At 33.6% G+C, this 14,829-nt stretch overlaps 1 protein-coding gene across 1 annotated transcript in view; it reads right to left on the bottom strand.

Annotated features, from left to right (window-relative positions):
- LOC131032885 (aquaporin SIP1-2) overlaps window positions 1-6,779 on the bottom strand; it is a 28,009-nt gene extending 21,230 nt beyond the window's left edge. The window contains exon 1 of the mRNA XM_057963979.1: window positions 6,300-6,779. Coding sequence (XP_057819962.1) covers window positions 6,300-6,590 — 291 coding nt within the window. The 5' untranslated portion in view covers window positions 6,591-6,779. The remainder of the gene's footprint in view (window positions 1-6,299) is intronic.
- Window positions 6,780-14,829: the final 8,050 nt, after the last annotated feature.

Here is a 14,829-nt window from a genome sequence, read left to right as displayed (position 1 = left end):
AAGTACAAGCGAAGGCAACCTTAGAAGCGCAAGTGAGGGCAATCCTCATCCTAGAGGTGCGAGGAGGAAAGAAAGACCTGAGAAAAAGGAATCCTCCAAGAAGAAGCAAGAGGCCAACTGAGATCACTCATCCGACACATCTTCTTGACATGAAAAAGGGACAAATCAAGTTGTAAGACAAGAGAAAAGGACACTTGAAATGGAGGAATCTATGGAATCAATGGTCCAGAATGATAAGCACGAAGAAGGACAGGTACCTCAACATTCACCAAGTCGATCTCCCCAAGTCAATGAGCTACATGAAGACAAGGATGGTGATGAAGTAACATCTCCTCTCTGAGAAGAAGAAACATTGCCTAAAGAGATACAAGTTAGGGAGACGAGATCTGCTATTCCAGATTGGTTGAAGGAAAGACTAACAAGGGTGATTGTGATTGAGGACGAAGATAATGTGATTGATTTAGAGAGCCTTGTTGGAAATTCTCAGGAAGTGACAGAAAAGAAGAAGGCCACTAAGATGTCTAAGATGATCAGAGATGAGACAGGATCCAGGAAATTGCAGATAGCTACACCGGTAGTGGACAAGTATGAAGGTGAAATCCTTGCAGAAGAGTATGATGTAGAAACATTTGAGCTTGGTCCACTCACCACTGAACAGACACTGGATGAGGCAACCGATTCATTTGAGGCACTTAAAGATAAACTTAAGGAAGAAATGGAGAAAAATAGAAAGCTTGAGAAGGAGGTCGGTGCTTGGAGAGGCTACTTTAGCCATCTCAATCAGCCTTTGGGACGTCAGGACCCAGCAGTATCTCCTGTGCAAGCACTTCCCCTTGAATCAGTTGGTGAGGCAGAGAGAGTCAGGAGTTTGGTCCAGCTTATGAGCTCTTGGATTGACAAATCCCACACAGTTGCCATTGAATTTGCAACAAGAATGATGCAGACCATCCACCGAGCTATACAGGTTCTTGAGATCATCCACAATCTAATGATAACAGTAGCCGCCTTTGCCCATACTAGAGATGTTATCATTCCTGTTCTACAAGTAATCAGGCAAACATCAAGGAAGATCCTAGCACAACAAAAGATAATGGATGGAGGATCTCATAATTTACTCCAGTGGTCAACTTTACTCTAGATGAAGGAAGTTCTTTTTGAAGACATAAGCACCAAATGCAATCAAGTTGAAGAGGTCATCCATCCGATTCAAGACAAGGTATTCGAAGTGTTATGTACTATTCTTGGCAGGAGGATCGAAGTCGAGACAGATGTGGATCTTCAAGAATTAGAAGAAAGAGTCAAGGTCATCTTTTGCAAAGATGAAAATGTTATCACAAATGAGCAACGGGATCAAATGTTTGCTAGCATGCTCCTGATTGAGAAAATCAAAGAACTTGAATCTGGATGGGATGTGGCTCTTCTCAAGGCCTTCGATCAGGTCATCCACTTGGAAGAACGAATGAGGAATCTTCCTGAGATTCCTATTGCTGAGATTGAAGGAATCGTGTCTAGATTCATTGCATATGCTAAGAAAGAGCATTGGAAAGGAAATAAGGTTCTAGAAGAAAGATTGTTATAGATGATGTGGCACCTTAATTATCATTGGTCTATGTTTCCTAGATTTTTGTGCCAATTAAATATTTGGCTATGCATTTAATATTGTTCAATAAAAAGGGGACTATTTGTAATAAACCCTAATTAGGGTTTAGGTGTCATAATCTCAACCATTGATCTTCTTTTGATCTGGGCCGTTCATTGTAATTGAGGATGCTATATATACCCTCATTCATTTTCATTTTTGTCATTAGAAAATAAGAGATTAGAGGAGATATTAGATATTAGAGAGAAAAAAGTTATTTTGTAGCAAGATTGAGCATTGAAGAAAGAATTCCAAGCAATTGTTGTCTATTTTGGCTTTGAGATCAATAAAATATTGAAGTTATGGTGTTTTATTGCAATTCTTGTGGCTATCTTCATGGTTGTTTACTTTCTTGAATCATTCTCAGTCGAAGTAGTATTTAAATTTGAAGGACTAAGTGTTGAGCAAGATCTTTTGGTGAGATTCACGTTCCAAACCACTAGCTTCTTGCTGATTGTAAGGACGCCTTGTGTGGTCAACTGGAAATACTTGGATTGCTTAAACCTTCAATCATTATTGAACCATTGATATGTACCTTCATGGTAGTGTCTATGATTCTTGATGATTTGAAAATCAATAATCACCTTAGAAGATCGCATCAATCTCAGTAGAGTTGTAATTTCTTGGCAATACTGAAATTGGTCGAATCCTACCAAGTCTAGCCTACATTGAAGTCATTCTTAGGATTAGATTAGAATCTATCTCTTGCAAACCCTACCTTTTGATCTTTTTGAGAACTTGTTAGTTTTAGGAAATTTTCTGTTCCTGCAATTCGGATACGTAAGGCCCCTTGATGAAACAGCATTCACAACGACCACTAGTGCTTATCCACACGTAGAGACCCTACATTAAAGAACCTTGGAGTCATCCTGATTGATCCTTTTTTGCGACATCTTCAGCAATTAGAGGCTTTATTCAAGAGAGGATAAGGTACCCTTGGGTATTTTATTCTGTGTTAGGCAGTGTACAAAATACACGTCAACAATCATGTCTATAGCTAGAGCACATTTTGCTGTTCTATATGGACAAAAGAGCCCGATTGGCTATCACTTTTACCGATCTAGTTTGGATGGAAAAGATCCTATGGCTAGTCTTCTAGCCGAGTATACAATAAACCGAGTTAAGAAAACAAAAACAAAAAATGTACTTATGACTTTAATAGTGTGTTTTTTAAGTTTATTTTAAATGATAAAGTGGGGTCACTACAAGTGTATTTGTATTCATTCTCCTCCATTCCAAAGAGCAGTTGTCTTGAATCCCCTCCACCTATTTTCAACCATGAGAATAAGTATCTCTTCTTCTAGTGTTGTAAATGCATCGACTACTCTCCAGGATGAGCAATTGTCCCCAATCCTCACTTTCATGTAATGAAAATGCAAACTTCTTCAAAAAAACACACTTTCCAAGTAAAAATATTGTGTTCCAATTATATGAATCCACATAAATTGCAAGAAGCGGTATCTAACCATGACAGTGTTACCCCAAAACAATGAAAATATGGTTGTTAATTGGAAGTTAGAAGCAACTGACAAATTTACAAACAAAGCATAGAGTTCAAACACATGAAACATAATATCTTAAATATGTAATCAAATGAAAATAATACAAATGCTACAGCATCAATTATTATGTGGGCACTACATGACATCAAGGGAATCACAAGATAAGATAGAATTGAGGCAGAAAAGAACAAATGCCTATGAGAAACATATGAAAAGGGTGTTCTCATTACTTTTATGAAAAAGGAACCAAATATGAACAAAAGAAGATGCAGATGGCTTTGATGGGGTATCAATCCTTGACAAACAGTAAACAGCCAAACTAAGCTCGAATTCAGGCTGAAAAGAATAGACAGCCATATAAAAACAAATGGAACAATAATTCACACTCCTTGGGGGTAAAAAAAGAACCAAACTTGGATAAAAAAAGGAGATTGGGTTGATAGATCTCGATCAAATAAAATGAAAGGAAGATAAAAGAACTTGCATACAAAGATTCCAAAGACCAGTTCAACTGGCAGAAAATCACTAATGGATTTCATTTTGAACTAGATCAGGAAGATCCAGTTCAAAGCTAATACACAAAGAAATTTTCCAGCAGAGAAATTCTACATGAAACCCCATTGCCATAAGCAAATGTGTGAGATAACCCAAGATAAGGTCGAAGGCATTCAGCACAATAAATGGCAGGAAAATGAGAGATCTTGCATATCAAGATTCCATAGAGAAATTTCCATGGTGCAATAGCACTGGATACATAAACTTGCGTATGATAAGCAAACATGTAGTACAACTAGAAGAAAATTGAAAATGGATTTGATTTTGTGCTGGTAAGGCTTGTGGCAACCCACAATTATTAGGAAGACCCATTTCAAAACTTGGCTGTAAAGAAATCCTTTGACAGAAAAATTAGAGATGGGACCCAATTGCCATAAGCAAATGTGTGAGACGACTAGCAAATTCTCCATGACTCTCAAGCTCAAAGCTCAGCTAAGGAGAGATTCTCCAACAGATAGATATGCACCATCAGTAGAGAGTAGTCAATCAATGAGCTTAAAATTACACCCATTTATGGTAGGAATGATAGTTTGTATACCCAGACTCAAATCAGTTTCAGCAGACCAAAAAGTTTACAATTCAACAAGACTCGGCAACTTTAAAAAAAAAATCTTTTCTAGAAATTAAACAAACTTTATATAAAAAACAGTTACAAAATGTATCGAATGAGTCTACTGATGATTTCAGATAGTGCCCCCATTGGGGTTGAGGGGCAACAGCCATCAAGCCCAAATGAAGACCTTCAAGACCACACAGACCTTCATGGTGCATGCTATTTTTCATAATTTTAAAGGCCAAAAAACATATATTTTCACTCCAATTCGCATAAGAATCCTAAAATACTGGTGTAATCTTTCCCACTGGACATGGAGGACCTATTAAGGCGAAAAACAGCATGGTTTTTGAGTGTGGAAACCACTGTTTTGCATCCAAACTCTGTTGTTTACACGGACTAAATGTATCCCACAGATTTGCCAAGTACTCAGCTGCAACTTGGTGGAAATTCGGCAGAATTGGCAAAAACTAGGCAGTGGCAAGTTGCAGATTTACTTTGAAAAAACACAGCATAAAAAAAACTGGCCAGTACTCAGTGAGTAGTAAAACTAGGGTAGGAATCACTCTAACAATGGTAACAGCAAAGGCAAAATAGTCTCAACCTACAGGAAACCCCCTCACATTTATTATCTATTCACTTATTTTGCACTGCAGATAACAGCTAAAACAATAACATAAACTTGTGGAGTTACTGATCAAGTTCAACGGATGGACCATACAAATTGGCATTTTCTACTGGCTGTCATAATAATGATTTGATTATGAGCCGATGAGACACAGGGAAGAAACACTAACCCATGCTCATCAAAGCAATTGAGCTTAGAGCTCATTGGCGAAGAAATTCTCTAACAAGGGCAGTGCTGTGGTATAGAATTGTAAGGACAAGTAGGAATACATATAAAATGTCTGTCGATTCCTAAATACATTTAGTTGACCGATCATAGTATTAAAAATAAATATAGGTAAACCATACAGACTGCCATTAGAGATGTCATCCCAAAGTCGCAGACTAGTATAGGAATTAGAATATTAAGTTTCGGAAGCTAGGTAATCATGGTAACATGCGAATTGCACCTATCACCAAAACCCTGTTAAAGGTAAGAGTACAACAATCTCGACAACGACTTGAACACCAGGGTCACATTTATTCTCAGTGAAATCATTCACGCAACAAGAGGTAAAACAACAGTACCAAAATGGACCTTATAACTTGGCATTTTCTGGTAGCTGGCCACAACAAAGAATTAATTTTGCACCGGTGAGGCTCAGGGGATACAATAAACTACACTTATTATGATGCTTCGGTATAAAGCTGTGCGGAGCAGAGATTCTTCAGCAGACTCAGAGATTGCACTTAGTAACAAGGAGAATCACCCCAGCCAATAGTTACTGTACACTGGTAAGGCTGAAGGGTAAGATGTTAACTCGCACTTATTACAATGCCCAGTTTCAAAGCTTGGATGGGCAGATATTCTCTAGCAGAGGGCAAACCACATATTGTGAGAGACCAGGGCATCGTGATGACATGGAGATCGAAGGACTTGCCTGAACTGCACACCGAAACATGGCAGGTGATTGAGACATGATCGCTAAAAACCGCAGATACCAAAAACCCGTCAGAACAAAACATCTTATAGTGTTCTCAATTTAATTATAATCCCACTACCAATTTCACCAGTGCAATCAAGTCCGTAGAAACCCAATTCCAAAAATAAAACTCATTAACAACTAAACCAAATCCCAAATCAACCAAAACAAAAGTAAACCAATTCCTATATTAAAGCTCAATCAAATTACACCCATTCGGATTAAATCAATACAAAAAGAAACCCAATTCCTTATCAGAGCTTACTACTAATTATACCAATTCCAATTCAGACAACACAAAAGAAGCCATATTCCCACATTAAAGCTCGGTATCAACTGCACCAATCCCGAATCAGTTAAAAGAAACGAAACCTGGGCAGGAATTCAGCCCCCCCCAAAAAATCTTAAACCCACACAATTTTAAATAAAATAAATTAAATTAAATTATATAAATTCCATACCTGGGCAGGAAACCTAATAGCCATGCTAATCAAGCTATCATTGCCAGAACCCAAGGCAAAGCCAGCAGTCAATGCAGTAGGATTCCAGCTGGCTCCTCCCATGGCATCTCCCAAAGAAGAAAAGACAAAGACCAGCGCAACCAACAGAACAATGGTTATAACCAGCTTCCATGTCCCATCCACATCCAAATACGAGGCTATCACTGAAGTCCCTGCCCCCAAACATGATACCAAAAACACCCACAAAAACGTTATCACTGTATCCCCGATCGCAAGCGTTATCATCCCCATATTCTCGTGACTGAGAAGTATCGGTCACAGAGGATTCGCACTCACGACCTGCTTAACAAAAAGGCTTGGGGTTCTGTTGCAGTTGGTAATGGCTCAAAACATAATCATTGCTCAAACATTTCTTAATCCAAAAACGTGCAGTTTTTTATAAAACTATATTTCCGCATTATTTATTTATTTTTAATATATTGAATCAAGCTTTCCGCATTAATTTATGGGGATTTCTTGTTATTTTTGGAGATGGAGTACCTATGTGCATAGCTTCAATTTATATGGAAATGAATATTCGAAAGGTTTTATATCTATATGTGTATATGTATGTATGGGAGGTTTTTTTAATTTTTTTAATTAAGGGTTATATATAAGATGGTCTTATGGATATTTCAAATCACTTTCAGTTTTGTGTATCAATTAAAAAAATTGTTTTAAGTCTATATTGTCAAATATGATGTCACATCAACATGTGTTTTTTGTTGACACGTCTAAAATGATCCAAAAAGAAAGGTAAGATGGATAGTTGTGTAGTAAGTCATGTTTATTGGTGCGCACTATGTAGCATCATATAATTGATTTTTTTTTTAATTTAAGAGAATTTTTTTAAAGATAAGTATTGACATGACATTTTCAATGTTCCATATAAGACTTGTTTTGTCCAACTTATATCCCATATATTGGAGGACCCTCTCTCTTTATATGCTTAAAAGAAAAAATTAAAATTAAGGTTTGTCAAGGGATGCGTGTTTAACAGTGTCCTCTTGTAAACATCTATATGATGTTTGTTCAAATCTTAATAAAAATTAAAATAAATTAAATTAATGGATTATGAAAAATAATTCATTTGAATAATAAAATGTAAATCAATATCACAATACATGAATATTTAAAATAATAGTATATTTAGTTGTGGAAAATTGGAAGAAGATTTTTTTTTATGTTATTCAAAAGTTAATTATTAAGTATAAGAAATAAATATTTTTTAGTAACTTAAATGATTTCAATGTGAATTCAATTATTTAACAAATAAAATGTAATAGACATCAAGTTTCCACAATCCATGAGAATTGATCTATAGTGTTTCCGGATTAAATTGTGCATGAATTTTTAGCATCAACAGATCACACTCAACTTTTCTATCTTCTGCAACTTTGATGGATCACGAAGTGTGATCTGCAACATTGATACTAAAAATTCATAGACAATCTGATCCGGAAACACTATAGATCAAATAAAATGTTTTAAAAACAAAAAGCATACATGTAATAAAAATTATTGCTTTTAATGCAAATTAAAATGTATCTTAATATAATATAGTCTTGATGTTTGGGCTTCGCTTTGCATAGACTTTGAAAGTGTGTTTTCTACCACCCACTCATTTTTGTACTCATGAGCATACATATTTTGGATCCCAATACTACTTAAAGTCACACACTTACTCATTCACCCCCTTTTTTGTAAATAGTGTATGATGAACCTGTTTAACATAAATAATCTACTTAGCACTAATTTCATCAAAATGACGTTCAAAACATTAAAACCTCAAGATTGAGGTCAACCATAATACTTAAATTTGAGATCATACTCAATAATCCATCATAAAATGAGAGCAACAAAACTTCAAAAATTAAATCTGAAATATTGATGCAAACTAAAACATACATAAAAGAATCCAAAAACTTAACAATAATTGATATAGACTCTAGAAATCTGATCTCTTTTAACCATACAACTTACTATTCTATTAATAATACTAATAAAATATTATATAATTTAACACATTAGAAAGAAAAAAATACCACCTACTTAATAAATAAATCAATAATTTAACATACCAATAAAAAAATAAAAAAAAACTTAGACACAAAAAAAACATGGGTTCCAGATTCGGTAAATGATGAGAATCTTGCCGTCTTATACGTCCCATCCACGATGACTCGTTTTATTTAAAATTCTCTCAAAAAAATGAATAAATTTTGAGATGTACCTTTCAACCAAAATATGAAAAGACAATTTAACTTTATATAAAAGCTAGAATATTAGAAATCTCACTTTTCTTGTAGTTAAGGAGGACTTTTTTTTTAATCTTTGAAAGTACACATATTCATAAGTAGTGACGAATGTGTGAAAGCTAACTACCTATCAACCAACTATAATAAATCATTGAAATGAATGTTGGTTATGCTTGTTAAGTAGGTAGGCACAAAGTGGTTAGTTGGACAAGAAAATGTGAATATGGGTTTGGCATGCATTAGGATAGGTAAGTGGGATATAAAGATAGGATATATGATTTTAGTGAGGGTATGAAAAAGTTGATAATCTATTTTTAAACAAGAGATGTATTGCGTCAAGTTTTTGTCAATGAGTGTTACTGCAGTTATTATTAGATAAAGTAGTTGATTATTGTACTTAAATTAGTGGAAACATAGTATATTCATGTATGTATATTGTTAGTCATCTATCTAATTGCTCTTTTTCGATGTTGTATATTAGTCATGTGGCTTATTAGGTTCAGAATTGTGTGCAAGTAGTTACATTAAATCAGTTCTAAGAGATTTTCACAATCCATCATATAATTATCAATGCATTTCTGGATTCGATTGTGTGTAGGATTTTTGCTTCAATGTTTTGGATCACACTCTGTTTCGGATTTTGACTCTCTTCATCTTGATGATGGATCACGGAGTGTGATCCAAAAACGTTGATGCAAAAATCTTATACACAATCGAATCCAGAAATGCATTGATAGTTACGTTAAAATTAAAAAAACGTGACCATGTATTTCAATAAATGACTCGTTGATTTCATATATGAATTATCTTCGACGTAAAAATAATTATTAAAGTAAATTAAGTATAGTAAGTAAAAAGTTATATTTAATTAAAGTTATTATACATAGATTTAAAATATTTGTATCTATTTATTTTTATTATACAATAATAATGTATTGTATATTATGCAACTAATAGATACATTAAAAACTATAAAAGTATTAAGAAACAACCAAAATATTTAATAAGATCAATTGAAAAAAATAATAATAATAACTGTTGCATAAATAATACAAAAAGTAGGTAGGTATTTTATAAATTACAAAGAGTCTAAGATTTTTTAATAATTGTATATTTAATTGGATTGTTATAAATGACATTGCAAATGTCATTCAAGGAGACAATATAATGTTAAAGTCAACAATGTACTTTTATGATGGTGTATAAAATATTTATATGTCATTCAAATCATTAATTAAACTCACAAAAAATTTAAAAAATAATAATTTGATTTTCACAATGACTATCCCAACATGAACCAATAGAAAGAAAGATAAATGACATTTTAAAAATTGATAAGTAGGAGGTATTTTCCGCAACAAGTCAAACTATGATATTGCTATGAGGGTTCAACTATGTAGTCATGTTTTTAAAGTTATTAAATGAAAAAAATAATTAGGCACTTTAGAATTGTTGCTCAGTTTTTTTAACTCTATACAATGACTGGTTGAACTAATTAAAAAGTTGGGTGCTATGAATGCATTAGTATCATGCCTATGACAGGAACTAATAAGACATGTGTGTTTTTCTTTGACTTTGCATAGGGGAAACATATCAATAGTCATTCTGAGTAATTTCGTGGACCTACAGATTTGAAACAGTACATCGATTTTTGATGATTTTGTTGTTGCTTGTGCTTGCGACTTAACTACTTCTAGTTATTGTTTTGGCTTTTGGGTAGTAACGATGCACACTGTGGGATTCGTTATGCATGCAAAGGTCAAATAGTACACGTTTCAAAGTGTCGTCTGATACCTACTTAAAGATGTTCCAATAACCGTGCACTTATAATTGCTTATACTTATGCATAAATGCCCCAATAGTTGTGCAATATGGATACCAATAAAAGTGCACAAATGGGCCAATTATGGTCCAAAAATGCTATAAAAAATGGGCAATTATTGGTACATGTGAAATTTATTAATGGGCTTTTAGTTTTTTTCTCTTTTTGGTTTCTTTAAAGTTAGTAATTGGGGGGTTTGGTATGTTAGGAGTTAACAGTTATCGTTGTAGTGTTTAAGTTTTGGCTATATAAATTTAGGAAAAATTTAAGACATATAATAGAGTATGTGTGAGTCATAAGGTTGTATCTATGAGTATAAAGGCTGGGTGTAATAATGTAATGTGTAGTGTCATGAGTTGGATAGGTGAAGTATACATTGGTAGATATATGTAGTGCTTATGAATGTTGGAGTTGTCTAACATGATAAAAATGCACATAGGAGAATGTAGTATTAAATTTGTGGAATATTAGGAGTTGTAATTATTATGACTTAGGATGTGTGTTACATATGATAATATGACAAGTAATTGAATGTGTAGACACCCAAATCTGTCCACTTAATTAAATGAATACTTAGTATTTATTTAATTATTTAACCATCAATTAACAATTAATTAATTTAATATTTAATTAATTCGTCTTAAACCTCTTCTCCTATTAATTAAATAAATGATTCAATTTATTTAATTTAATTCATTCAACCATGTTCTGACAAATAATTAAATGAATAAAGCATATTTGTTTAATTAATCTCTCTCGCATTTAAATAAATAATTTTTTTTTAAATCTCTAAAAACCCTCCCATTTGCATTCTCCTACAAATGCAAGTTGCACAATTTTTGTTGAAATAAATGAATTTTATTTTAATTAAAAACCCCTTTTATCCTCACCCATTTGCTCACTAACCCCCTTCTTGATTCTTCTAAACCCCTTCTAGACACTTCTAATCCCTTCTAATTAGCCTAATTTGTCTCTCTAATCATTTGCACATTCCCAAACAAAGGCCACTTCTCAAATATGCCTCAAAGTCTTTGAAATGCATTAAAGGCTTTAATTTTTCAACAAGTTAACCCCCAAAGTCTTTCAAAGTCTTTATGGCTCTTACATAACCATTAATGGTTAACTCAGCCTCCCCACATGGTTAGAGACTTTCTCTCTAACTCAACCCTCATTTAACTCATGGGTCTCTTCAAGCATTCATTGCTTTGACCATGGTTATCTCCATTAGCTCTTACACAAGAGTTTATCCATTGGATAAAAGCTTTATCCACTAACTTAAGCCTAACCAAACCCTCCTTGGATAACCATCATGTCTCCTCAGACATTAAATGCCCCTTCTCTCTCCTCTCAAGTCATCTCATGTTGACACTTGTCATCATGGGATTGGGTTGAAATCCATCACATGGATCCCAAACCCATCAATCTTGACCCTTCACAAGCCCACTCAATCTTAGTCATTCAATCAACATTTTTCCCTATAAAAGGACCTCATTCCCCAAGCAAAAAAAGAGGGAGAGAGCATTAGAGCATTGTTATTATGGTGAAATTCACATAGACATTAATTAGGAAATTTCTCATAGCAAACCTTTTACACTTACATAATCATTTGTTTTTCATTTACAGCCATCTTGAATCTTCATATGGCATCCATGGATAGTGCTAAAAGCTGAGAGCTACACTCATTTGGGACTTGGAGAGGAGAGGAACAAGGAAGAGCCAACATCATCAAGCATAGGGGGGAGTATTAGAATTGTCTAGTTCTTTATTTTCCTATTTGCTTTGTTACTAATCTTTCTTGATATGCTTTTGAAATGGATTCATTTTCATGTTATGCTCATGGTTGAAATTTTAGTTGTATATGGTGAAAATGGATAATAATAATAACGATATTGAAAGGCTAAATGAATTCAACCACAAAACCCTAGCCTAACAACAACAAAGATCCACCATAACATATGAAGATTACCTAAGACAATGCAAATCAAACGAAATCACAAAGATTATACCATCACATGTCCAATAGGGTTTGGATCTCCATTCTTCCTATCTCCATTGATCTTGCTTGATATATTTGCTCTCAAATTTTATGTGCACAAGAGCTCAACAAAGAACGGAATGTGGTTGCAAGTAGGATCGTAGTGTAGTCAAGTCACTAAGATGATTGATTAGGGTTTGATAATGAAGTCACTAAGATGATTGATTAGGGTTTGATAATGAAGGAAGTATCTCCTTATATAGAAGACACTATATGAAATGGAGGGATAAGATTGAGAGGTGTAAAAGGAGGTCAGCTATGATTAGAGGGTAGGTAAAAGAAAATAATAAAATAATGAAAGGGGTAGGTAGTGTATGAATTGAGAGATGAATGACATGTGTCATGGGTAGAAAAGGTTAATGAATTAATTAAATAAATAAAAATTTATTTAATTAATAGAGGAAGTGGGATCAATTAAATAAATAAGATATGTATTTAATTTAGGAAAAGGATAATTTAAATAAATAAATGTATTTATTTAAATGAGAAATAAGGCTAGAAGAGGATAAATGAATTAATTAAATAAATAAAGATTTATTTAATTAATAGATGAATTAGGCTAAAGTAATTAAATAAATAAAGATATTTATTTAATTAGATTGGACAATTTTAGGTGTCTACATTAGTAACATGATTTCTTTATCGTCAACTAATCTCATTTTGATGGCATCATTTGGTGAACCCGACATGAATCGAGCACGTACCTTCTGATCTTTGTTTCTAAACTTTATCCATTAACCTAACCCATCAATCTTACTTGTTTTTCTTACTATGTTTATTGGGACACATAATATGCTTACTTGTTTTTCTTTGAAACGGTGCGATAAACCACATCGTCTCAAAGAGGGGTAAATGTAGACACCCAAATCTGTCCACTTAATTAAATGAATACTTAGTATCTATTTGATTATTTAAGCATCGATCAACAATTAATTAATTTAATATTTAATTAATTCATCTTAAACCTCTTCTCCTATTAATTAAATAAATTATTTAATTTAATTCATTTAACCATGTTTTGACAATTAATTAAATGAATAAAGCCTATTTATTTAATTAATCTCTCTCACATTTAAATAAATAAATATTTATTTAAATCTCTAAAAACCCTCCCACTTGCATTATCCTACAAATGCAAGTTGCACAATTTTAGTTGAAATAAATAAATTTTATTTTAATTAAAATTCCCTTTTATCCTCACCCATTTGTTTACTAACCCCCTTCTAGATTCTTCTAAACCCCTTCTAGACTCTTCTAACCCCTTCTAATTAGCCTAATCCCCCTCTCTAATCATTTGCACATTCCCAAACAAAGGTCACTTTTGAAAAATGTCTCAAAATCTTTAAAATGCATTAAAGGCTTTAATTTTTCAACAAGTTAACCCCCAAAGTCTTTCAAAGCCTTTATGGTTCTCACATAACCATTAATGGTTAACTCAACCTCCCCACATGGTTAGAGAATTTCTCTCTAACTCAACCCTCATTTAACTCATGGATCTCTTCAAGCATTCATTGCTTTGACCATGGTTATCTCCATTAACTCTTGCACAAGAGTTTATCCATTAGATAAAAGCTTTATCCACTAACTTAAGCCTAACCAAACCCTCCTTGGGTAACCCTCATGTCTCCTCAGGCATTAAATTTTCCTTCTCTCTCCTCTCAAGCCATCTCATGTTGACACTTGTCATCATGGGATTGGGTTGAAAGCCATCACATGGATCTCAAACCCATCAATCTTGACCCTTCACAAGCCCACTCAATCTTAGCCATTCAATAAACATTTTTCCCAATAAAAGGACCTCATTTCCCAAGCAAAGAAAGAAAAAAGAAGAGAGCATTATAGCATTGTTATTATAGTGAAATTTACATAGACATTAATTAGGATCTTTCTCATAGCAAACCTTTTACACTTGCATAAGCATTTGTTTTTCATTTACAACCATCTTGAATCTTCATATGGCATCCATGGATAGTGCTAAAAGTTGAGAGCTACACTCATTGGGACTTGGAGAGGAGAGGAACAAGGAAGAACCAACATCATCAAACATGGGGGGGAGTATTAGAGTTGTCTAGTTCTTTATTTTCCTATTTTTTTTGTTACTAATCTTTCTTGATATGCTTTTGAAATGGATTCATTTTCATGTTATGCTTATGATTAAAATTTTAATAACATGATTTCTTTATCGTCCACTAATCTCATTTTCATGGCATCATTTGGTGAACTCGATGTGAATTGAACACGCAACCTTTTGATCTTTGTTTCTAAACTTTTTTGAAATTGCAGGATTTTCACGCTTAGGATAACGTTTTAGCGCTTTCATCATTCACAGTAGCACTTTCGTCCCAAATTAATGCCTTTGGTTTCTCTGAGTTGTAG

Source organism: Cryptomeria japonica, chromosome 4 (assembly GCF_030272615.1).
Source record: "Cryptomeria japonica chromosome 4, Sugi_1.0, whole genome shotgun sequence".
NCBI classification, from domain to species: Eukaryota; Viridiplantae; Streptophyta; class Pinopsida; order Cupressales; family Cupressaceae; genus Cryptomeria; species Cryptomeria japonica.
This window is presented reverse-complemented; position numbering and strand designations above follow the sequence as displayed.